Source organism: Echiichthys vipera (assembly GCF_963691815.1).
Source record: "Echiichthys vipera genome assembly, chromosome: 13".
NCBI classification, from domain to species: Eukaryota; Metazoa; Chordata; class Actinopteri; order Perciformes; family Trachinidae; genus Echiichthys; species Echiichthys vipera.
Genome location: NC_139838.1, coordinates 21,272,300 through 21,299,648, shown reverse-complemented (window position 1 = coordinate 21,299,648; position 27,349 = coordinate 21,272,300). Strand labels below are relative to the sequence as shown.

General features: G+C 42.9%; 1 protein-coding gene across 5 annotated transcripts in view; it reads right to left on the bottom strand.

Annotated features, from left to right (window-relative positions):
* Positions 1–344: 344 nt before the first annotated feature.
* LOC310955661 (RNA-binding motif, single-stranded-interacting protein 3) overlaps positions 345–27,349 on the bottom strand; it is a gene marked incomplete at both ends in the record, with an annotated part of 278,373 nt that continues 251,368 nt past the window's right edge. For 2 of the 5 annotated variants that reach the window (XM_083925623.1, XM_083925624.1), the window contains 4 exons: positions 345–7,503; positions 8,602–8,726; positions 10,995–11,084; positions 19,795–19,905. In XM_083925623.1, the coding sequence (XP_083781749.1) occupies positions 7,440–7,503; positions 8,602–8,726; positions 10,995–11,084; positions 19,795–19,905 (390 nt within the window). Of the gene's footprint in view, positions 7,508–8,597; positions 8,727–10,994; positions 11,085–19,794; positions 19,906–27,349 lie in introns of those variants that run through there. The other 3 variants (XM_083925621.1, XM_083925622.1, XM_083925620.1) reach the window with 2 other exon arrangements.

Below are 27,349 nucleotides of genomic sequence, written 5' to 3'. Positions count from 1 at the left end.
AAATCCCATTGAGAGGTATTAGCTCCATTTGTGAACACTGTAATTATGAGAGGATGGGACTGCCCAAGGTCATCGTGCAGCAGGTGCCATCAGGCTGGATGATTATAATAAGGCTTCCTCTCACTTCCTACTGCAATTTAGTCATATAGATAATAGTCGGTGGGGGAAGATGGTGTGTTCTGTGTGTTCCTCGGAGGATGCTTGGTGCATAATTTTTCTCCCCCCACTAATAACACATGGAACTCGAAGACAGGAAAACTGCTAGCTGCAATGAGACGCAATCATTTGTGATTCAGATGAAAAGAAAACAACGCTCCTTGGTGCTTCTTTCCACATTTTTTTTATTGAAAGCTTCATCAGAGAGAGAAAAAAACAACTCATAAAACCCAAGTCAAACCCTAACATCCACAGATGTACAGATAGTTTCTCAAAGATCACACACACTGAGCAGCGTGTGCGAGGCGTGACCATGTCCTCCTCGGCGCTGAAACAAAGAAAAGTGAAAAACGAACGCAAACAACAATAAGAGAAAACTAACAAAAAAAAAATTAAAAACCGCTCTGCTGTCCTAATAAATAGTTCCTCTTTTTTTTTTTTTTATCTGGTAAATGAATCCCATACACCGTCTGTGCTGGCTATCTCTAAACAATTTGGTCGGCCATTTCCTATGGATTGTTGGATTTTGTATTTCTCAGGGAGCTGTTTGAACTCCACGAGGTCTGTGCTGGCTGGCTGACCGGCTGCACTCCTGGGGTTGTGTTGCCAATCGTTAGCGCTCATCAAAGGAGGACTGAAGCATCAATTAAAAAGCACAGGGCCTCGCTCTTGTGGGGGGCAGTTTGAGCAATTTTCCCACTGCATTTTGTGTGATTGAGTGTGTGTGTGTGTGTGCGTGTTTGTGTGCTGGTGTGTGATGAGTTATTGAGCCACGGTTCTCCTTCACACTCTCTGTAACTCTGGACTACTGTTTTCCTAACCAATGGGGATTGGCTAGAACCTTGCAACAACTGAGTATGACGTGTAATACATCTAATGAGTTTACTCCTGTGACAGTGGGGAAGCCACACTACCTAAATGACTTTCTGGATCGTGTCAGATTTAAGGATGGTGGCAGTGATTGTGAGAAACGTTGAGTTAAGGACGGATTGAGAAATCGCAGTGAATTAAGCCCCTCACCTTGAAAAGGTGACACTGGAAAGACCAGGATGTAGGTATTAAGTCTCCAGATCTGTATTTAACAGGTTTTTCAGAGAAGCTCACGGAAGATCGGATCTACCTTGAAGAGTGTGTGTGAGTTATTCACAGAGGACTGATGGGGAATGAAATGTTGCATTTCCCACCATTCACTGTGTACAGTATTCTTCCTTTCTCCTGCATCCATTGGAAAGCACTTCTGAGCATCTGATTAAACTTCCTTGAGGCAGATGAGTGAGATTTACTGCACTGTGGCTACTCAGATATTATAATATAAATAATTAAAAAAACAAATTTGTTTAACACTTAATAGATGATTGCATAAACTATGTTTTGTCTTTTTGGCACCATGGAAGCAAAAAAATATCATCCCGAACAGTTAGAGCACTAGTGGGGCCCGCGTTTACTCTGCAATATGAATGACATGCCAACAAGGACATTACCCCTCCAACCTGCTGTCCCTGCTGATACTGTAGAAAATAATGTAAGTGATGGTGGCAAGCCCGTTTCCCAAAAGCTATTAAGTGCTTGGACACAGATTGCAAATGGTGGCAGCATCACATTCCATGAACGTTCGTTTTAGAGGGCTCTCCCACGCTCATGCATGCGGTCACAACTATGGCGTTTGTTTTGATTAGTGAAATGTGTCAAAATGAACATAAGAGTACATGATGTCATCTTGCACATTGCGAAAGGATGAAAAGGGATGAAAAGGGATCTCCGGTCAGTTTGAGAGTAGGTGAGATCCTAAGATGATGGGGGATCAGCAGATTGAGACTCTGAAAAGGATGCTGATGTGGACTTGAAGAGGGGGAAGGAAAGGAATGCAAGTGATGCAAATGGATGGATGGAAATTGGTGGCGAGGTATGTCGGATACAAAATTTAAGGAGGAGAAGAGGTGAAAAATGATGAACGACTGCGTAGAAAAGGAGAGTCTGCCTCGGTGTGATGGCGTAGGAAAGGACGAGTGCTGCTAATTAGTGAGGGGTCGAGCTGGTCACCTCCTGGAGTCCTGTACAGGGGGGCATACTGCTGAATGAAGACAGAGAAACTCCAGGCTATGACCACTTCTGCCTGGCAACAGCAGCTAATGAACCTCCTCTCTTTCTTTCCCACACACACACACACACACACACACCCTTTCACTCTTGGTATAGCTGACTCCTGGTTTGTGCTGACACATGGGCGGACTGGGAGCAGAGCCTTTCTGCTACAGCCTCCTTGAAATTGCAGGCATGCCTTCTGTACGCTTACACAAAGGTATTGGTATTCTGAAAAGGTACATTATGCCATTGTGCTATTAAGAAAAAGCAATTTCTGTTTGTTGGGTAATCTTTCAGATCTTTGTGAAATATTGGTACGGAGCACCAAAAGCACCTGCTTTAAAATCTTTTTCTTTCTTGAATCTCCATTAGCGAAATAGAGCTGATATTCTTTGTTGTGCGTTTTTTCCATAATCTCTTGGCTATTTGTAATCCTATTTCCCGTAATGCCATTACTATTGAATCTCAGGCCATTTGTGGGACGCTCTGCTCTCCGATGTGCAACTCCTGCATTATTAAGTCCTATTAAGCTTCAAAAATGTCGTCTGTATAAAACAGACACACACACACACACACACACACACACACACACGCACACGCACGCACACGCACACGCACACGCACACGCACACGCACACGCACACACACACACACACACACACACACACACACACACACACTAGCTTAAAACTGGTAAAGTTATAGTTTAGCAGCTCTGTTCACACTCAAAATGACTCAGAAATGTAAATCAGTGAGTTCATGCAACAATAACGATGTGATGTGGGAATTGTCCGGGGAGCTCTCAAAACCCAACATTTGTCAGTTGGTAGCCGATAAAGACTGTAATGTGGCATATACTTGTTCATTGGGCGATAAGAGCGAATCATAGCCTCCAGGCAAGTACGAGCAGATGTTGAGTGGCAGATCAGATGACTGGAAAAGGGCAGGTGTTGATTTGATTGGACAATAAACAGCTGAACGGTCATTGAGAGACAGTTTAAGTGACACATTTGGCTTTTCATCTCCATTGGTGGATGAAGATAAGAACGTTGAGCAGGTATTTACACAGACTGAGGGAAAGGAAAATGTATGTATGGCTTTAAAGGTGCAGTTCATTTAAGGAACCTGTGTGCATGTTTCTTTTGTGTTGTCAAGTGGACAGGTGGCCTGGTAAGAGTGACCTGATGGCCAAATGATCAACAGTGGCCGGTGCGTCACAGAGATCAGTTAACAAAATGAAGGCACAAAGCCCGAGACTGCTTCCTCTTTAGCACCATAGAGTAGCTTCGATATTGTGTAAGCGTTCTTTAGCACAACTGAATCAAACAAGCTCTTCCATGTGCTTTGCTTTTCAAAAAGAAACTTTCACACATATAATTTGGAATCGTTTTGAAGCTTCGTTAAAAAGGCACTGCATGTACAATTTGATTGTTAGTTACAAACATCACCACGCATGATGAAGCAGCTTGCCCGTAATGCGCACAACACGCCATCATGAATGAGTCACATGAACTGCAAGAGCTCAATTGCAATTGTCACCATACAAAAAGATCCCTCTCTGTCTCTGGAAGAAAGGGGTCTTTTGAGGGACGCTGGAGTGGATCCTATTGCCCCGGAGGGAGACAAATTGGGCCCGTCAAGCCTCATTGCGAGAGTGACTGAAATTGGTTTGTGGTTCTGCTTCTGCACCATCCAATAAAGAGAAGAAACCTCAGAGAGAGTGCGAGAGGGGGTGGGTTGGGGGGTTGGAAGAGGGAGAGAATGAGGGAAAATGAGAGCAAAAGGAGCCTGGCCTGGCCATGGGACATTAATGGTGCCAGTGAAGCAGGGAAAAAACGGCATCTTTTTAGCACTGTAGCCCCACAGTGGGGCAGAGCGGGTGGGCATGGGCCAACAGAGCAGACACACAGCGCTCCTGACACACGAAGGCTGCTGTAATGGGGGCGGAAATGGCTGCTGTCCCACAGGCAATTTCTTCAGGGGACAATCCTCAGAGATGAAATCATTGAAAACCTCTGCACAGCCCTGGGATGGAAGGTGACAGGGTTGTTTGTGCAACAAATTGGGACAACCAGGGGTGTAACTGACACTCCGTGGTGGGGCCGAGGAAGGAGCTGCCATCAACATCTTGTTATGGCTGGTGAGGAGCCTAGTTAGTTCCCACAGGTGTGCTGAGCTCCCTCGCGTGCGTTGGGAAAATTATCAGGGAGATGTTCTGGACAGACAGAAAACACACTTCTCCCACACCTCATTAGAGTGATGGCAGTCTTACAATGCAAAACAGGTCTTGCTTCTGTACAGATGTGTTTTTAAGGAATTGTGCAACATTTCTACACAGTTACTTCCTGGAGCCTCTGCTGGTTGCGTGTCAAGCTCACGGTGATTACTCCGGTCAATTACCGTGTCTGGCCAAGAAATAGTCCGGCACAACACAAGGTGTTGTTTTGTCAATTTGTTTTTTGTACAGATTAAACAAATGAAACTTAGTGTGTTAATTAGTGAGCTTTAGAGGTGCTGGTATAAGATTTTGTTACCCTCAGACGGAGCCAGGCTAGCTATTTCCAGTCCTTGTGCTAAGCTAAGCTAAGCTAACCAACTACTGGCGGTAGCTTCAGATTTACCATACAAATGAGAACGGACGTGAATAATCACATTTCTGAAAAAGTTCAAATATTTCCTCCTCCAAGGTCATGTTTTCGGCTTGGTTTGTGTGTTTGTCAGCAGGATTATGGAAACTCTACTGACCTGCTTTTCATGAAGCGTTGTAGAAGGGTGTAGCAATGGCAGAGGAACAAGTCATTGCATTCTGGAGCTTATCCGCATCAAAGGAGCGGTTAAAAAACGTTCTTTTTCATATTTGGTGTGAAATGGGTCATTTGTGCTGCATTCAGGTGGTATTGGAATAATTGGAAAAATAATTCCTTGACTGAAAAAAATCACATTGCATTAACATTGAAATGCTTTGGTGGAGGCATGCGCTCTCTGTTTGCCCTTTTAGTTCTTTTAAGCATTTCTATTACTTCTTCACGGTTGTTTTAATATGTTTTGGCTGCCAAATAGGTTAAGTCACTACCATTAAGTTTATGCAATCATTACTAAAGTGTTAAAACTCAGATTTGTACACTTTTTTGTGACTTACAACTTACCTGATGTCCAATATGCAGCAAACACCACTCATCTGGTAATCTGAGCCGGTAAATACTCAAAAAAGTGACCTAGGTTGGTGACACATGAAAGAGATTAACAGGAAGTGAAACAGCAGCAGCTCAGCCCAACACTGAAGCCCAGTATGCTGAGTTAGTCATGGTTGAATTAAAGAGATAAAGAGACTGGAGGACAGAAGTCACTAAGCTGGAAGCAGTGTGTCAACAATCACAAAGTGTAGCAAGCAGCATTCCCCAATCTGTTTCCTAAAGGTGTGTGAAAGGTGGAACGCACCCACGGTGTGTGGAAGCATCTTAAAAGTGAGACATATAAGGAAACAAAAAGACACAAAGAGTGGTGACGAAAAAATGACGTTTGGTAAGACTGCCACTGGTTGCATCACACTTTAAATACTGCTTTATGTGTTTTATGAGTTTTTACAGTAAGTGTGTGTGTGTGTGTTTAGATATGTCTGCACATGTCTGTCTGTCTGTGTGTGTGTGTGCGTGTGTGTGTGTGTCTGTGTGTGTGTGTGCGTGTGTGAAAGCTTGGACAACCGTGTAAAACTAGCTTAAACCCGGTGAAAAAGAAGATGATAAGAAGGATAGTAAGGACTGGTCCGGCCATCAAGGTCAAATAAAAAACAACGACAACAGCAACATCAACAACAACAATATCAACATTAACATCATCAACATCAACAACATCAACAACAACAAAATCAAACTGAAAAATGAAAAGGAAAAGAAAAGAAACAAAAACAAAACTCTGGTTCAGAGTGTCTCTTCATCTTTGGTATAAAAATGGCCATCCATGGGCTGCATTTGATCCACAACTAGGAAAGACTACAGAAATTGTCAACAATTCCTTCTATTGCTTTTGCACTGATTGGTTTAAACCGTAAGCTCCTACTGAATCTACTGTTTTTTATTTCACTGCCAGAATTTTTTTTTTCCCCGTAGTTTTTTTCTTTTTTTTGGATAAATTTTATATATTTTTTTCGTCTTTTTTTGTTTGTTTTTGCAGTGTGACAAGCAAAGCGGGCTAAAAACATCTTAAAGCTCATAAAAAAGGTAAAATGTGGCAGATAAAAAGCACTAATGTCGTTGACAGCAACTTTGCCATGTAAAATAATAATTATGATAATAAAAAAACAAGTTCAGCATTTGCAACAGACTGCATCCACAACGCAGCATGTTTTCTTATGTTTTCATTTTTTTCCTCATTGTGAAAAATCTCTTCAAAGCTTCTTCTTCTCCCCCCCGAGTCTTTTTCCCCCCAACAGACATTTTGTTTTCTTCTGACACTTAGTTACCTCTGACATAATAATTATCAAAGTTTTCTTCTAATGAAGAAAAGAAAAAAAAGCTCTTCTCTATTAAATCTGTACAGCTTATGTGATAGATTCTTTTTTCCTCTTTAGAACAACTCCTCCAGTGTCTTGTACCCTCCGAGTGGTCCAAGAGACTGAGTTCGTTTTACTTTTTTCCCCCCTAACAGACGTCAGACTTGAACTCTGTAAAAAGTTTCTGCCGCCCTTCAAATTAAGGCCATGAAGATTCAAGAAAGAAAAAACACTTTGTTTTAGAATATATCTAGAAAACTAAAATTTAACACTAGAACATAAAAAAGAGTGAAAAGAAACCGTAGCTTAATATCTGAGGAAGACAATCTCTGTGTGTATTTCAAACTTGACTCCCCTTTTTCTAATTACAAAATAAACTTCATCACCTACCTGCGCATTCAACCTTTTTTTGTACGTTTTTTTTTAGGGTTTTTTCATCTTTTTTTTTTAACTGGTTGAGTATTTTTCTTTGAGAAACTTTTCAAGCTTCAGCCCAGCCCTTCAGGCAGGTTCCCAGACTAAACAATTTCACTTCTTTGCACTGTGCCCAGCAATTTCCCCATCCCCTTCCTCAGCACTCTTTGCCTCCTTCTTGCGTTATTTTTTTTTCTTTTTTTTTTCTCGTAGGCCAGGTAGGAAATGAAAAAAGTGTCTCTTTTTTGGTGCCTGGGCAATCTGGAAGCAATCTCTTTCTTTTCTCTTTTTCTCACATTCACAGTGCAGCCACCCTCTGTCTCAAGGCAACGCTGTCACAGGAACATTCGCTCAGGCCGTTGCTATCTGAGGAAAGAGGAGAGGGAGGGAGGGAGAGAGAGAGAGAGGGAGAGAGAGAGAGAGAGAGAGAGAGAGAGAGAGAGAGAGAGAGAGAGAGAGAGAGAGAGAGAGAGAGAAGGGGTGTGCCGTTGTAATCAAAGCACAATATTACAAACACAAAAGCAATAGAGCTGACAGCTGACAGACTGAAGCACGATCGGGTCAGAGAAGCAAAAAGTGCTGCCAAAATCACGAGCGACTGACTAAAGTAGTCAGGAATGATGTGACTCATTTATAACGACACGTCTGCGTGTCTCTGCACTACTGTAGCATTTTACACTGTGGTGCTTCACTGAAACTACAAATACCTTGCAATTTGACTGCTTGAGTATAAAACATCCCCTCATAATATCCCTCTAGTTTAAAAAAATAAAATCACGGAGATGGAGCTTATCTATAGGAGGTGGATGTATTTAGGGAGTGTTGGGAACAGAATGTATTGTTAGACCTGATGATCATGTTAGGGGAGGAGAATACGGATAAAAAATACCTGACAAATCAAACTATTCCATCAAATAGATGCAAAAAATATATAAAACCCAAATATAATCATGTAGACGACCTGCTAATTGATTTGCTACATGACCTAACACACACAATAATATTAAAGGAAAAATAAGTTAATGACAATGTGGGACGGCCCTTGGCGCCTGAAACCCACGCACAAGGCACTCACACGCACTAACATGCGCGTGGGGCCAAAACAAACTGAATAACTAGGATTACAACACACACAGAGTAAGAGTGACCTCATTCTCCGCTCAGGACGCCATTACTCCACCACGTCTTTGCAAAGAAAAGATTTGTTTGCTGTTGTATTAATGTTCTGAATGTGGAGTACAGCCCCTTTATACAGATAAATGCCTCTCTGTAAAAGGTATTACAAAATCTATGTTGACTAATTGATTTTGTCTCACAAGATATATTGTCCTCGCCATGTGCTTGCATTGTGATTCATTTGTTTATTAATCATCATAAATTATGATTAATAATTATGATTAATTTTTCCAAAATCCCTGAAAGGTGAAACTATCATGTTACAGTGGTTGACAGCAACTTACTTGGACTGGTATGAGTAAGCAGGAACATGGTCGGCAGCACTGTCCACCTGGATCTGTTGCTGCTGGCCAGCCACCTCCTGTGACGAGGGAGCCACTGTCTGGGGGGAGGCGTCCGTCACCACTCCCTGAGGACACACACGGGAGGAAATGCGTGAGATCTGAACTTTAACAACCATGTCTCTGCAAAGCCTGGCACTTCCTGCTGAAAAGTATGTGACTGAATCGAGTAAACATTTGACTTCTACTACTTCTGTCCACTGCACTGCATGCCTTCTGTCCCTGAGGAGGGAATTGTCCTCTGTTGTTGAAGGAGATTTTTCTTACCTGAATCAAGGGTCTGTAACTGTAAAGACTGTGAAGCCCTCTCAGACAACTAAATAATAATATATAAAAAAGTTAACTTCTCAGAATCACACACTCTGAACTTAAACACAAGCGATCCTCACGCCCACGGAACTAAATTGAAAATACTAAACATTTCCATTCAAGGATGCGTATATACTGTCAGAAACGCATATAAAACAGCCTAAAGGTGCACAGATACATAGCATTTTTCCATTTATAAACAGTGAAGGTGCAACCATACAAAACATGATTGAATTTGAACATTTCACTCAAGTGTGATACAGCAGAAAAAAGTTAAAGAATGTGTGTCTGTTATAAAACAATCAAGCTATTGAACAGTGAAAACAAAGTGGTTAAATTAAATACAAAACATATATAGAAGGTAATACAGATAATACAGAAGTGATGCTGGAAAGACTACACAAGAATCAAGGCGATTTTAGATGACAGATTTTCCTGTGCTGTGGGGTATCTTAGTGCTTTTCACAATTTCCTCGGAGCTCCATTCTGGACTCACTGATTACAAATCCGTTAAGTGGGTAGATTCTCCCGTCTGAACCCGGGCAAGAATAAAAAACAGTTTACTCTAAAGTAACTTTTTTTGTGCGAGATTTCCAGTTTTTAGTGTTTAGAGCGGTTAGAATCTGTTAAGGGCGCACTCACACTGTCCTTCTGTATGTACCATTAGAGTTGTGTGCTGTTTTGGCCAAATCGTTGCTCTCCACACACTATATAAGCAAAACAGTTACATTTATCATTATGTGTCGTTATGCGTGTCTCTCACATTCATAACATCTGTTGAGAAATCTTTTGAGCAAGGTTTAACAATGGGATTAGTGCATCTGAGTCAAGTATAACAAAGATCTTTAGTACAAAATGTGCTAAGTTGCTTGCAGACTTTGACTTCTATGTTTGAGGTTAAAAAAAAAACGTCTTTTGAGATGACCATGTGCACTGAATTCATCACAACAAGCCCTTAGCCTTTTCTTGTGTCTAGCATTACGGATAGCCCCCATCATTGAGCCATCTCAATCACCTTTAACAAGCTCTCAAGGATACCGCGCCCTGTCCATACATCAGCCCTGCAGACACTGGCTGATGCAGTGATGTACACCCCGCTGCTGACGCTGGCATTGAGAGGACGGCGGTGAGGATGAAATAGGTAGGAGGCGCCATGGGCTACACTGCAACTACATTTCTCTCTCTTTCGTCCCACTCCTTCATGAGGAGCTTTCAGAGGAGGGGGGTATGAGAGAGGGGAGCGACTAATGGGTCTGTCAAGGGAAACTGTCATTGTCCATAGCTGGTGGGCTAACCAGAGCTCCGTGGCTGACGGATGTGTGTGTTCCAGCTACCTACCAGCCTGGACCGGCTGTGGCGGAGGAGAGAGAGAGAGAGAGAGAGAGAGAGAGAGAGAGAGAGAGAGAGAGAGAGAGAGAGAGAGAGAGAGAGAGAGAGAGAGAGAGAGAGAGAGAGAGAGAGAGAGAGAGAGAGAGAGAGAGAGAGAGGGAGAGAGAGCACCGCCGGCACTGTGTCTCACTTCAGCTCCTGTCATCTGATACACGACTGATAGTCCATCTGAATACGACCGCACTGTCAGCCGGCAGACAGCCATCCCGCTCTCCTCGCCGGCCTGCCTGCTTTCCGCATTCATCATTTCCCAGGCTGGACTACCCGAACCTGCCATGAGCTCAGACAGCCACTGAAGAAGTGACAGAGTCTGTGCTGCACTTCAAATGTCTTTCCCAAATACTATAAAACTTCTGACTCATCTTGCTTTGCTTGCAGTTTTCACTCTTGTTATTTGCTTGTGGTGCGAGGCCATTTGTTCAAAGACAGCAATTTACAGCGTCTTTCAAAATGTAATCTGTCTATTTAATGACTGTTTGGTCTGTTAATATGGTGAGCCGGTTTAGAGATGACGAAGTGAGCGCTTGTGGGTGTAAGTGAGTGGGGCTGTCAGGAGTAATGATGTCCTCCTGCTTTGGGTAAACATCAACAGATTTGAGATTATTAGTAAGTACCGTGTGCATGCGTGTGAGTCTTACTTCGACAGGGACGGCTGTTGGAGGCACAGGAGTGTACTGGGGAATGTAGGTCCCTTGCATAGGCGCCGCGGCAGCTGCAGCAGTCATGTACTGAAACACAAACAGAAGACAAACACGTATCAAAATCCCCGCTACACTTTGCAATGCACTGATACTACATGCAACACACATTTCTGACAAAATATGCCAAATCCCAATACAAAATGGGAAGAGAAAGACTTTTCAGATATCCAACACTGATATCCCTATTCCCTGAAAGTCTCAATCACTTTAGTTATCCCCCTAAACCATTGGGAATGGGAGCTTGCTTTGCTCTCAGCATCCTTTGGAGGGCGCTAAAGGAATATGTGTGCACATAGTGCGGGGCAGAAGAGAGTATGTGAGGTAGACAGAGGAGAAGGAGGAGGAAGAGATGTCCAGCTGTTCAACCAAGACTTCACAGGCAGGCAAATGCACTGAGAAGAAGATATAAAAAACAATAATAAAAGTTGAAGGGAAGAGTGATAGATAGATAGAGAAAGAGAGAGAGAGAGAGAGAGAGAGAGAGAGGGGGGGGGGGGGGGGGGGGGTCAGGAGGTCTGTTGCCTGTGGCCTATATTCCTTTAGACATGCCTGCACGGGCTTTTAACTGGGTGCTAGCTCACTCCATGATGGCCATTTTACAAACGTGACACAAGTTCGGTTACATGACAGCCACGGGGCATTTACATGCAATATGAATGAGGACACTGCACTTTGTGTGGGACGCTTTTTTTCCTGGGACTTGCTATGAATGCATGTTGTGTGTGTTTGTGTGTGTGTTTGTATGTGTATGTGTGTGTGTGTGTGTGTGTGTGTGTGTGTGTGTGTGTGTGTGTGTTTGTGTGTATGGGGGTGGGGGTGGGGGGGTGTAGGCTGGACTCGCCAGTGTGTGTTTGCTTCTTTTTAATTAGTGCATGCCTGTGCATTAAAGATGACTTCTCACTATTTGTCTGTCCAAATGTGCATGTAGATGTATGTAGATGCATGTAGTTCTCTCTCTGTGCAGCGTTGGCGGGAACAAACACGCATGTGTGTGTGTGTGTGTGTGTGTATGTGTGTGTGTTTGCGCCTGTGAGAGACAGACAAAGACAAAGAGGCTTGGAACGATAATGCTGCAGTACAGCGCCAACGGATGTGATCCCAGATAAAAGCCACCAGGCTGCCTCTCCTCCTCTCCACGTCTTCCTGCTGCTTTTCCGGACCAAGTAAAAAAAAAAAGGGAAGTACAATCCCTTTCTTTCTGTCTTATTTTTTCCTTCGCCTCTCAGCCCCCCTGCCAGTGCTAAAAAGCGTGGCGGCAGTATGCAGTAGAAGGCAGTAATGGAGGGGCTGCACCGGGCTGCGGAGCCTTTCTTGGCCATGGGCCCGGCGGTGCTGGTGAAGTGTCATTACCAGCAGCGTTGCTAATGGATCGGGTACGGCTCCACCGCTCACCGCTAATGAGAGCAGCTAAAGGCCATGGACATGGGTGATTAACTCCCCCACCGAGGCTACACATGGCCAGGAGGATGCCCTGGGATGGATGTTAGTGTGCCTTTGTATGTGAGTGTGACTGTGTGGGCCTATGCGTGTGAATTTAAGGTTATCACACCTCCAGGGCTGTCACACTCAGGACGGGGTGAGGCGGCAAATCCAGACTTCCTGACACATTACCACATTACCTCTCTGTGTCATCCCTTCTTCCCTCTCACCTTCCTGTCACTAGCTGCCCCAACCACACACACACACACACACACACACACACACACACACACACACACACACACACACACACACACACACACACACACACACACACACACACACACACACACACACACACACACACACACACACACACACACACACACACACACACACACACACACGCGCGCACACACACACACACACGCTCTCTCTCTCTACCTGCTATTGTCTAAAAGGGCCTTTCAGGTTGTTGAAGTGACCTTCTCCCTGGTGAATCGAAACCATGCATACCAATTTTTCTCAGGACTTTGAGTCTTCGCCTTTTCTTCCCATTAACTTATTCAGTCAACTCACCTGTGAGGGCTTTATGAAAGCAAATGAAGGGAAGCAGGAGATAATTAGCAATATCAAAATCTCCCTGTCAAAGGGAAGATGTCCATTTGAAATGTTAGATTTCTCAGCAGGACTGCAATAGGAATTTAAATTAGATTTAACAAGAGAATTTAGTGAGATAAGATTTTTCCTTCTACCATAACCATTAGTTAACCTATTTAATGTGACAGGTTGAGCAGGGCATATTTTGGCAGTCACTGCTGTGGCAAGTCAGGGGGATGTCAAGCCTGGCTACAGTGAATTGGGTTGCTATGGTGATAAAGATGATTTTTGTCCAATTTCAACTCTTTTAATACTTCCCTGTCCATAGTCAGGGGACAGGTTTGGGCAATATAAAACATCCCTAATTGGCAATAAATGGTGTTTCACTCTCACAGTAACACACTATCTCTCTCTCTCACACACACACACACACACACACACACACACACACACACACACACACACACACACACACACACACACACACACACACACACACACACACACACACACACACACACACACACACACACACACACACACACACACACACACACACACACACACACGCACACACACACACACACACACACACACACACACACACACACACAGACACAAACACACGCGCACGCACACAGACACATCTATACACACGTACACACACACCTGCCACTGGAGCAGATGGCGTGTGGGTATGTTTGATGAACGGGAGGCCTGAATAGTTCCTTAACGAGGTTGGTGTGAGTAGACTCCTTAAGTCTCTTCTCTACCATCACTCTCTATGACATACAACTATAACTACAGTATAAAGTCACACCGCAATGCAGCAATGCCAAGACGAAGAGACACAGACATAGTGGACCATACTATAGACAGACCCACTCTTATACTACAGTGGTTTGGGCCTCTGCATCGAATAAGATTTATGTTTAGTGGGTATAAGGATGATAGGGCAGTTGACTTTCTGCTTTTCCACATGAACAAGAATTTCTATGTTCTATGTTCTGGCACTGGTGAACTGCAGCACAACACGTTAGCATGTTTAAACGTTCTAATAAATCCTCCACCTCTCCGTCTGTCACTCAGCCTCCACATCTATCTATCCCCTCTGTGTCGACACGCTGTTCTGTCGCATCGTCTGCAAGGTGGAGGATAACAGTTGTCAAGGCAAGAGCATCCAGCTACTCAGTGTAGGTTATTAATGGCAGAGCAGCGTGGGGATGGGCTCTGATGACTATTGATCTTAGCTGTGGGGCTCCAACACAATGGGAACTATCAGAGCTGCAAACCAGCGGCTGTGAATCACAGTGCTGTACCACTTCACCATGAAAAGCCCTCTGTATCTTGGCCCTCAGGCTTTGTTAACACCCCGCTTGCAGAGATTTACAGTAAACTGGCAAAACCAGTGTCATTTTTTAACCACTCACTTAAACACATTCTTATCAGCAGGCTTTTATAGTATAGACTTTTACTATTTCACTATTTACTATTTCAGTATAAAAGGGATTTAAAGATGTTTTTTTTACCCTCATTAGCAATATAGGGCCGCAACAGTTTAACCAAGGCCACAGTGTGAGCAGCTCAATTGTGCAACCCGAACCACTGTGAAGTAAAAGTTGATCAGCACAGTTTCAGTTAAAATACTAGAAAGATCTGCCTTGAGATAACAAAATGATGCGGTATACAGTAAATCTAAAAACATGAATTATGGCTTTTCTTAATGCGCATACAAATTGAGAACATATCATCCAAGTTCAGAAGTTCATATTTTGAGCTCAGTTAAATTCAGAACACATCATTTCAATTCATAACACAGCTTTAAATTTAGAGCACAGACCTCAAATTCAGAATATTAACATTCATCCGAGAGCTGCACAGCTCTTGCACCATAATTCTTGGCTACGAGCCCTTAAACACATTCAAAATACATTGTAAAATTTAAAAATGCCATAAAAGGTTGTGCCTCTCTCAGCAATTACCTTCAAGGTCTTGCAAGGACCTAACTGCTCGGTGGTACTGGGAATCACCCGGATGTCAACATGTGTTACTGTTTAAATGCGAAGCTACAAGACAAGAGAGTGCGTGCTGAGTTAAGGTTAAATATAGCCATGCACGGTTCTAGAAATGTGGAATAACATACTGTACTTAGACTTCCCAACAGAAAACCAAGGGAAACAGCTCAGATAATAGAGGCGAGCGTTTCACACAAATCTGTCTCACAGTGACAGAGAAGCTGTCGATCACTACTGTCCCCATGACAACAGAGACCTGGGTTCTACATGCCATGACAGGAATAGGATGGAGAACACAGAGGGAAGGTCACCTCTTGTCATGTCAAACACTTTGTCGCTCACACACAGACACTCACGCAGACACTGACATGCTTGCAAACACACAAACACACACATGCACACACACACAAAGACCAAAATGATAGAGCGTGTGCATATCCACACGTGCACAGCAACTAACAGGCATGAGCAAACACATGGCATGACAGATAGACTCCTGCTAAGTGGTGAGAGCTCGGAGATAGTAAATAAATCAGTGGCAGAACAATATGCGCCAAACATGGGAAAATAAATCAGTGAGGAGCACGGATGGCATGTTTATGTGTGCCATCCATAAACAGTGAGCTTGAGGTTCTTTAGCATTCTGTTATCAAGTTGTTTAAGATAGACAGACCCCAGAATGAGCTGGGTGATTGCTGAAAACTACATTTTCTGGTGAAGCTGCTAAATTCCAAAGCAGTGACCATCAGACGACACAGCGGTCCACGCTTCCTCATTACGAGGCAAGGTATTTACATTCCACTCCTTTTTAACAGGCCTAACCATCTGTGTCGATCTTTGATGCAAAATAACCAACGTTTTTTGGAAAGCCACGGTCACCACACCATTGTCGCAGCTTGGGCGGACCGGGAACATTTGGTTCTTTCCTTGGCGAGAAGAAGAAAGCCACAGCCATACACAAACAGCCACAGAGTGTACTGGCACAAGAGGGGGTATACTGAGGTGTGGCTTCGCCTTCAGCGGCCATGCAATAAGCTGTTGACTTTGGGGACGCTAGTCATCGTGGCAGGTGCTCCTTGGTGGCGAGGGTTAAGTCACGTAACCAGTGGGGGCAATCAAAACAACCTCACCACATGCGTGTAGAGGAATGTGCTCAAAGAGTATGTGGTGTCAAGTCTAGTTTACTACATGGATAGTTACACATGCTGGTTCCTAACTCTCTCTCTTTCTCAATCAGGCATTATGAAAGGGTTCACACATCTGGCTTGAGAACAAGCTTCATAGGAAACATGTCTCAATTCCCATTGATGATTAAGAGTGGCATGCCGTGTGTGCAGCTCAGCCATAGAGAAGTTATGCTACACAGCACTTCGCCTCAGGAAAGCTAAGCAGGCAGAAAGGAGAGAAAGAGAGGGAGAGTATACCAGAAATAAAAAAAAGGTGAGAGAGAATGCCTTAACCCACTGTCTCCTACAATACAACCCATCAAACATCAGAAGCCATCATCGTAGATTAGCCTGTCTCTAATCCTGGCTGTTAGCACAGCTGGGGCAGATTAGGGAGGGGGCATTCCTGACAGAGCCAACATGGCGTCACAGTTGCTGACAGCTCACCTGGAAACACATGGGTAACTGTACAATACAGCACTGTTCAATCACACACACACACACACACACACACACACACACACACACACACACACACACACACACACACACACACACACACACACACACACACACACACACACACACACACACACACACACACACACACACACACACACACACACACACACACACACACACACACACACACACACACACACACACACACACACACACACACACACACACACACACACACACACAGATCAAACGTAGTGCCGGAGCAAAGCTGCCTGCTTGCCTGCCCCCGGCAGCAGGGTTAGGGCAGGAAGTCAGGCTTCAGAGCTGTGCGACACCTCTAAGTCGACTTGATCCTAAAACAGGGGGGAGTTCCTGGTTTAGGGGGCGGCGACCGTAAGTGTGTGTGTGTGTAATAATAAAAACGGATGGAGTGATTTGATGTGTGATTTAGAGAGTGAGGGAGTCAGAAAGTGTGAGAAAGAAACAGAAATTAGAGGGTGAAAGTGAGAAAGGTGGAGAACAGAGGGCCCTGTCACACTGTTAAACTTCACAGGAAATCTGTTTAATGTGGACGATCAGGGAGGAAACATGCTTTCTCAATAACTGGCGGTGAACAAACAAATGATACGGCAACTCCATGACAGAGCACATGTGGCGACAGCCTAAGAAGGTTTGGCTTTCTTGAAAGGAAATGTAAAATCCATCTCTTACTCAATGTGTACTTTGTTTTAGACCCAAATGAACAATGTTCCCCAAAGATAAAAGAGCCCCACTTGGTCCTCCTGACCTAAACCTACGGTGTAATGGACACCTGCCATTTTCTCTCTCAACGTATCACTTTCTGTCTCAAAGAGCAGATGTGGACTTTTAGAGGTTTTTCATTGCTGGACTGGTCTGATGGAAAGGAATAACAGCAACAGTTCTAGTCCCATATACATCTAAAGTAAATCTTGCTATGAATGGATTTGTAGTGTATTAACTTGCATTTCTCCTAAAGGAATACCATATAGTCGTGGGTTTATTGACCCTGAAAAAATAAATTGTATATACAACTCCCTGCATTTATATATCCTTATCAATCTAGCACATAACCGATTATGATTAAACAGAAAAGTTCTGTAAATAGCTCTATTATTCTTTTGATCTTATACTTAAAGGTCCAGTGTGTAGGATTTTCGGGGGATCCATTGAAAATAAGAATGGTTTTGTTTCATTATCTTAGAATGAGCTGTTTATAGCTACATACGGCGCGGGTCCTCTCGCATGGACTCCGCCATATTGCACCACCATGTTTTTACAGAAGCCCAGAACGGAAAAACCAAACACTTGCTCCATCAATCGTAGGCTGTATATAAAGATGGATGGCTTGACAGCTCCCTGTAAATGAAGCTGACACATTTCAGTCACAGCTGGCTGCAGAAAAGGTGATATGTTGGCGGATGGGACATGTGCCAAAATAAAATAAGAAAAACAGTTTTCCCAAAGATGCTTTCTGTTATTTGAGGTAGATCTTATCTCGCTGATGTATGTTCAAGTGTTACTTGATGCTATAAAAAACGGGGTGATTGACTTTGATGCATGAAGATGAATGAATGATTGACTTTGATGCCTTGATTTGTTGCAGATTGCAACCTCACTGCCAGATGCCACTAAATCTTACAAACTAGACCTTAAAGATAATATTGTATTTGTATCAGTCATGTGTTTGTGTACTGTAGGTGGACAGTTATGAAGTGAGCTAAGCTGAGTTAATACGCAGGTTGAAGACTGGAGTTGGCCTTTGGGTTTATTAGCCTACAAAAAGCAATTGTGAAACTGCAGAAATATACTGGACAATACAAAGATGCCAGTAACAAGACAAAAGGTATTGTAATAATGACAGTAGATTGACAAAAGTAGCTTTATAGACTTATTGTCGAATTAATTATACTGTCTCTTTTACCAGAAGTAAATAAAATATAACCAGTAAAACATTAGGTCCCCATTGGAAGTACAAAACAATAATTAATCGAGTAAAATACCCTTGTTTCAGTAAACTAAATCACAGAAAAACACAATTAACAAATCACTCAACAGCTATAATAAAAAGAGTGCCTTGAGATCAGAGACAGGACATTTAATGAGTAGACAAAAGATGCCTGTAAAGATCTGACAAAATGGTGGATGTAACAACGTCAGTTAAACTGTTAATGGGACTGTGTCAGTACCGGTTGCTACTAGCAACAAAATATTCACCTAAAAACAACTGCTGGTGGCAGAATAAATCTGTATTGTTCTGTAAGACTTTCTTCTATTTAATCGTCTTTTAAGTTCCCATATATCAAAGCGTGAGTTAAAACAATGGTGATTGATCATATGACACACTACTGAAAGCACTTCTACTTGAGTTTTACAATAAAAAACCAGGCTGGATGTAAATAAGCCGCCATGTTAGTGACACTGCTGACAGCGGTTGGTCTGCTGGCCCGGACTGTCACTAAAGGTTATGCTGCATTCACTTGTAATCAGAAACTTCCAACTTCTAAATCAGGCTTGTAAGGGGTAGAAGTGTAATAGGAATATGTGTGTGTATGAATTTAAGAGGGCTACATACAGTATAGAGGGTTTATCAAGCTTACAAAAGAGCAAAAAAAACCAAATAATTAGTCAACACAAACACTGACCATGCAGGTGACAAGGTGGAGGGCTCTGAAATTCAATTACATCTTACCTCCAAAGAGGCTGCAAGATACAACATATCTCAATCATTATGGAGTATAACTGTTACTAACTGCTGTACCAACATATGGTCAGCTGTATAAAAATCCAGATTCAATTAGTTAGCCCCCCTTGCTCCAGGCTAACTGTGGACTAAGAACCATTTTATTTGGATTAATTTAGACATCGATCTAAAGTCTGACCAGCAGTTAGATCAACGTCAAAGTCTGTGTTTGTGAAACCAGTTCCTGATTGCACAGAAAGTTTATCAACTTGGAGGTTCTCTCGTCTGGATTATGGCAGCTAGAGGGGCTTTTGTTTGGACGTCTGTATTGTGGTGTGTGCGTGACTCATTGTAGCACAGCGAGGAGGACTCACACTTCCTGTAGTGCCCAGGGACAGATGGTTCATCTGCTGGGCGAGAGGGCCCATCATGCTGGCAGGCTGCATGGACATAGTGTGGTCCATGGCTGGCGTGATCACTGCACCCTGCAATGAGAGAAAAGACAAGGAGAGGGTGAGAGAGATGAAAGTTGGAACAGAGGAAATGATGAAGATTGTAAATATTCTTTTATTCTTTAGCCTGACTTCTACTGGTTTCCACAAAGTGGTAATGTAAAAACCCAACAAGAAACATGTATATCAGAAAATCAGTGAACTGATTTCATTAGTTAAAGGGATAGTTCAGAGCTGTTGAAATGGGGTTGTATGAGGGAAGTATCCATAGTGTCAGTGTGTGATGGTTAGTTTGTTTATGTTATTGTGTGACTTTGGTGTTTAAGAGGGTCAGAAGCTAACACAAAAACAGATCGAGGGAGTATTAGATCAGCAACCCTTATGTTCAGTGAGGTAAAATTACAGTTTTTTTTAATGAGGTCTTGTGGCTATGACAAAAGCATAGGTGAATATAACGGCTGTTTGACCACAAGGTAAAGCGGTGAAAATAATCTAAATATAGCATACACCTTAACTTAACTTGATGTGTGGCCCCATCCACGACAGTACATTGCTTAGCTTTCGTAATGGGAGTGCTGTCTGCTTCTCCAAAGAGCGGGTGTGCAGATTTACTTTATATAATACATGACTATGGATATATAGTCATGTATTACATAGTACCTCATACAACCCCACTTCAAAAGATCCAAACTATCCCTTCAAAGAAGGTATAAATAAGGGTGTACTGTATAAGCAAGAGGATAGGGTGTGGTGGGTTGTGGTGGTAAGGGTTAAAGGAGGCCAGGGAGGAAGTTGGGGAGAAGAAAAGAGAGAAAGTCAGCAGGACAGGAAGGAGAAAAGTCAAGGAAGAGGTGGAATTGTCCAAAACATAAAAGCAAAAAAAAACAAAGGGAGAGAGAAGGGTGCGGCCGAGGCAGGGGTGACGCGGGGACAACGCAGTCTGGGAAGATGAAGGGAAGAGGGACAATGTCAATAAACAGCAACAGAATACAAGGACATTTTCTAGATCAATAAACGCTATTGTCTTTGGTCCATCAAAATAGTCAATATGTGCTGCTGATGTATCAACAATATGGGTGTGTGCTGTTCATTGATTCCTGAGAGAGGATGCTTTCTCTCTTGCCCTCCCTCCCCGTCTCTCACTCGCTCTCGAGCCTCCCCTCTTGGTGTAATGCGCGGCATGTTTTCCCTAACGGGCGGAGGAGAACGCTAGAAGCTTCTTTTTCACGGTGCAGTGGAACATGAGCGAAAGTGATGAAACCATTGTTGCTCTTTCATCCCTTGTCATGATAGCTCCATTTCCCCAGCACTGAAGCCTCAGGAGGAAGACGTTCAAAACCAAGCCCTTTTCCTCTGCTCCACTCGCCTCTCTTCTCACTTTGTCTGTACTCTAAGTGTGTCTATGTGTGTGTGTAGGTAAGCCTTCAACACATTGTGTGTAACAGCGTTTGTGCATGAGTGCCAAAGAGACTGACAGTGTCTGTGTGTGTGTATATGAGCCTGCAACTCAATAGTGTGTGTGAGTGTGAACGTGCATGTGCGCACCCCACTGGTGACTCTGTGTGGGCCTATTGGAGAACAAACTGTGCAGACACAGCCTGTCAGAATCGCTCTGCTTGTCGACTCCCTGCATTCACAACACAGTCAGCTAACTCTCGTTCTCTCTCCTCCCTCCTTCCTCCCCTGTATCCCTCCCTCTCCCACTCGATATGCAAGCTTCATGTGATCCTTCCCGGAGTTTCACCTCAGCACAAAAAGAAAGAAGCTGCATGGAATGCTGAGATCAGTGGTGGAAGAAGCATTACAATCGCACCAGCTCTTTGTAAGTCTCATTATGAGGTAGTAAGTGTTTACTAAGTGGCAATTTATACATCACTAAATGAAAATGGGTTGCACCACACAAACACAAGGGTGTAATTTCCCAGGCTACTATACCTATGAAAAGTAATATGATTTGTATATAACCAACATAATTGTGGGCTAGGACGTGCAGGGCTGCCTCTAAGGACGAAGTCAGGTGGAGTGGTATAAAGTGTGGCTAAGTCAGCTCAGGGAGGATGGATGGGGCAACAAACACAGGACTTTTACCCAGTGGGCTGCTGTTCATGTACCGTGTGAAACCAAAAGTCAACATTTTGACTTACTTTTGTTATGTAACTTACATGCTTAACTCATGTAACAAACCCGATCTACTCCTAAACCTGACAGAGTATTTTTGATGCCTAAGCATGTTCTGCACTGCTGTACACAACTACCTTATCTTAGCAGTGAATATTGGGGTAATGTGAAATAAGGCTGTCATGATACCAGAATTTTAAAACTTTGATACGATACTAGTGTACAAAAAAATGTTTTTCTGAGGTGCAACTGAACGCCCCAGAAAGTCTGTTTTTTATAGCTTTGGTGGGCAAATTTTAAAATTATCTTATGTAAAATTAAACAGATTGTTTGGATTTAAACATGGTATCGTAAAGGTTTCAGAATATCAATACTTTTACAACCTTAACGTAAAACCTCTAAAACTAGGCTACAAATTCTTCTGGTTATATTTGAATAATAGCAATAAGAATAATAACAACAATCAATTCAAAAGTAGAGGTTAGTTGTTAAATATTTCTATCCAGAAACTGCTAGGTGTAACTGTTAGAGCAAAATATAGCAAACAAGCGTTTTCTTGCTTATGTAAGATTCAATATGAAACATGGTTGAAATATCTGATCCAAGACTGGATGGAAATGCTCTTTAATAATGACATAAATTGGAAAGATTTAACACAATGTGCCTCAATCATAAATTATTATGCTAATAATGTCAGGCTACAGACAGACAAAACAGTTTCTAATAAGCATAATAAGAAGTCCCTCTCATCCTAAACTGCACAAATACCTACCACTCTAAAACTTCAACTTTAAAGTATGTATTTTAAACATTTTACAGTTCATGACGAATGTCTATTCTTTTGACTGGACAGCACTATACATGTTCACTCGCAGTCAATTTACATATGACTAAAGTCTTTACGACGGTATCAAACACATTTCTTAATATTTAAGGGCGCAACCTAATTAGCAAATTACTAGTTTGAAAGCTAGTCATTACTAAGATCTTAGGAAGGACTTTAAAACTTAATGACAGCTTTACAATAGCTGGTGCAACTCAATGCAGATCCTTTACTTAAGCAATTCCCCAACATAAACTTACTGTAACAAGCATATTAACTGATCTCAACCTGTAGCTCAATGTTTCTCTCATAACATAAAATATATAATACGTTGTTATGTTTTACCACTTGATGTGATTGACGAGAGAAGTAGAGGGGTAACAAAGAGAGAGAAAAAAGACTGTGTGAGGACAGGAGAAGGATGATTAAGGAGAGGGCTGATGGAGGTCATGAAGAAGACATGAGCGAGGAGGGACGGACAGGGACAGGGAGGAGAGAGAGTTAGAGAGAACGGCTGAGGGACACACGGGGAGAAAGCGAAGACAAAGCAAGAGACAGATGAGGAGAGAAGGCGAGGAAGAAGAAAGGAAGGAGAAAAGAGGAGCGAGAGAGAAGCAGCAGGAGCTGTGGGCTACCTGTTACTGATTCAGCCTCCGACAACGCCTTTATAATGGGAAAGGGAGAGCAACGGAAAGGCTTAATTCACAGACGTGTCAGGGAGAGTTAAGCCGATTTGTGATTTCGATTTTCTGTGTTTGTGAGACTGAGTGTCTGTGAGAGAGGGGGTTTTAGTGCATGTGTGTGTGTGTGTGTGTGTGTGTCTGTCTGTCTGTCTGTCAAGTCCTGTGTCTGTCCAGGGACAGGGAAGAAAATGAGAAGGAGACAAATAGACAATATATGTTTTTGATTTGTCCTCCGTGTGTGAGAGAGAGCCAGAGAAAGAGCAAGGTAATGGACGCCACAGACTGTTACAAATGTATGAGATGATGTTTACAGATCTCCTCGATGTATGAACGTGTGTGTGTGTGTGTGTGTGTGTGTGTGTTTGTGTGTATGCCTGTGAAAAACCCATCTTGCTTTAGTTGGTATTGATCCGGCTAGGAGACGGATGATATCAGCCCCTTGGTTGTTAAATACGTTGATATACACTCAACGACCAGAGACAATGTACAGTAAATAAGAAATCTTGTAAAAAATCTTACAACCAGCAGTGTTTTTTAATGACCATTCATTACAAGCAAATAGCAGCACTCCGATTGATGGAGCCTTGATCGCTATCTGCTGATATTCATTATATGGTCTTTAGAGTTGCTAATCAGAGAAAACAATTGTAAAATGTGCAAGGCGAATACATCAGTGTCACACAGATAGGGTTCTTAGTGCCTGATCCATTCAGCTAAAGGATCTTCTTCAGATGCAGTTTACGTTCCTGGTCAGCCTGACGGACTCAAGATTTGCAACTATGTGATCAAAGAGATGTAAATGGTTAGTTTTTTCAAAATCTGCTCTGACAAGAATAAAAAAAAGGGTGTGACAGAGTATTAGGGCGCACTCACACTGTCCTTCCGCACCGCGACCAGGGCTTTAGGGTACTTGTCCCCCCTCCCTCTCCCCCCCGCGCCCCAGCCCCGTTTGTACTCACACTGCCTGGGCCTTGGCCAATGCTTCTTGCTGTCCATACATCATCACGCCGTAACACGTCACACGCATTGATCGCGTGTGTGTGGCTTTGTTTACAAATCTTTCCACAGACCTCCGAGTTTTTGTGCGTCTTGTCGACTGTTTTTGAATATTTTCATCCGGCCAAATCTGCAGTAAACACTCCACCTCTGCATCACACCAACGTGAACCTTTCACCGCCATTGTTGTTGTTGTTAAATGTCCGCGCATGGTCCGTCCTTCTATTTACATGTCCGAACAGGCGCACATAACGCTTCCGCCATAGGGCTCGTGCTCGTGCTCGTGCTCGTGCTCGTGCTCGTGCTCGTGCTCGTGCTCGTGCTCGTGCTCATGCTCGTACAGGTGCGCATGCTCCTGCTCGTACATGTGCAAACGGCTCTGCTAAAGCCCACCTCTTTCAAGCGGGCCTTGGGCGGCCCGCTGTCCGCAGTTATGCGCGGAACGGGTGCACTCACACTGCTTAAAGGTACTAGGCTTTAGCCGAAAAAACGGTTTTGGCCCGGTGCAGAAGGACAGTGTGAGTGCGCCCTTAGAATGTGTAATTAAGCTCTGCTCAAAGTAAATAGACAATAATCTTTGTGGACAGCCTTCGAGACAGATAAAAAACAGTTTGACGACAAGGAATACGGTACTGAGGTCATTTCCTTGCCAGGTTTGGGTCCTGGGTTGCGTCAGCTAATAGGGCCACTAAGTGTACAGATAACCAAGCTAATGGCCGCTAAGCAGCAGTAAGTGGTAACTTCAGCAACAAGTCAAGCTTGTCAAAAGCTTCGTAAATCACCTCAGTACTGTACTCCCTGTCATCAAACTGGCCTTGTAACATTTAATGACACCTTAATGACAAGTCCAAATGGTTTCACTTTAGTTAAGGTCAAGGGAATTATTCATGATACCGTTATAAAAGCATTTGACAGTGTAATAAAACTTTGACATCTTTATGACAAGTCCACATTCTACCACTTTACTCGAGGTTGAGGAAAATATTCCTGACACAATGATAATGCTCTCATGACAGCCAATGTCAAAACCAACCAATTATGACAATTATTGATAATGCTAACATTATTTCTTTAATTTTGATGATTAGGCCCGGTTACGTTGCCTCGGTTAATGTCAAGTTGACATTACAAAGACATCTCAAACAATGTCAACTTTGCATTCAAAATGTCACAATTTTCCAAATCAAACTTAATAACAATAGTCAAACGTTCATAAATGAGGTTATGACAGAGTCACTCACACACCTTCAAATAAACCGTTACTAAAGAAAATAATGGAACCTTAAAAATTAGGAACAAAGTTTGTATTTTAGAGGATATAAAAATTCTGCAGACACTTCTTATTAAGTCCTGTAAAGATCAGTATCAGATTCTGATGACTTTAACACTATGATCAGTATCAGCTCTTTAAAAACCTGATCGGAGCATCTCTATAGCCTTCTTGCAGCGGCATGTTATAATATCCAACATTATTGTCTACAATGGTGGCAGTGCCCTGGATCTGAGTGATGACAGCCTAAGCACACGGGAAGAAGCTCACACTTGGACACTCACCTTGTAAGGATGATGATGATGATGATACTACTACTACTACTACTACTACTACTACTACTAATAATAATAATAATAATAATCTTTATTCATTCAGCCCTTTTAAAAAAAGGCTACAAAGTTTACAGTTTAAAGTTGACTGATGTTGTCACAGGTGGCAAGAAGACGCAGGAAGAAGACGGACTGAAGTAACAATGGGGCATGAATGATGACAAGTCTTCAAAGTGAATGTGCTTTCTGACAGGTGAAATGTGAAAGTTTGGAGGGAAAAAGACAGAGGAGGCACATTAACAGCCTCAAGAACGTCAAACAATGACTGAGGCTGTATTTCACTCGCACAAAGCATCGCTTGTGTCGTCCACATGAAAGAGGACCCGTGCTTGACTCAACGCATTCCTCGCCGTATTTGAAAGTCGGTTACTCCATGTGAGGTTTCAGTGGTTTGGATACTGATGCTGGTGTGTCCATGTTAGAGTGTTTATGTGACACGCAACACTGCAGGATTCTTTCAGAGGTGCTGCAGTTCACAGGGTTGGAGTAATTCTGCTAAAGCTTCAGTTCTGCTTTGACATTTCTCCATCTCCAGTGACTCAGACACAGACTAAGCTTGTTCACTCCTTATTGGTCTGGAAGGCCTGGTGTTATATAACATCTGCTGATGATTGACTGGTAACTATATACAATACAGGATACCAGGGAGCCCTAACACTAAAGCCTTGCCCAACTGAAGGGTATTTACTTTGGGTACACAGAAGCCAGAAAATTACACGTTATTGGTTAGTGTGTGTATATGTCTTTGTCTTTCATCCATATTTATATATTCCTGCATTCTCTGAGTGTTTGTGTGTGTTTGTGTGTGTGTGTGTGTGTGTTCTCTTGTTCACCTTCTGTATCTGTGCTATATTAAGGCCAACAATAGCCCCCCATGACTTTACATTTACAGCGACTGTTTCCACCGTTTTCACATCGCTCAGGAACCTTTCTTTTTGGTTAAGCCTGAAAAAGGGAGCCATGATCCTGGGTTTTTCACTCTAATTCACAGCATGAATCCCTCCTTGGGGCTAAGAGACTACCCAGGGCTGCCCTACTATTACCAGCACAGTCTGTCTTCAAGACACAATGTGCCACATACTAAGCCAGGAAGGTGAACTGCTCATTTTACCCAAGTAGCAGAGAAATAGTAGTGCACGCTGATGAATAGCAATGAATGACACCTCACAAGTTGACATTGACGCAGATAGCAGCTTATCTTTGCCATCATGTTTAAATTTGAAATCTAATTTTTTTTTTAACAGGTTTGAAAAGC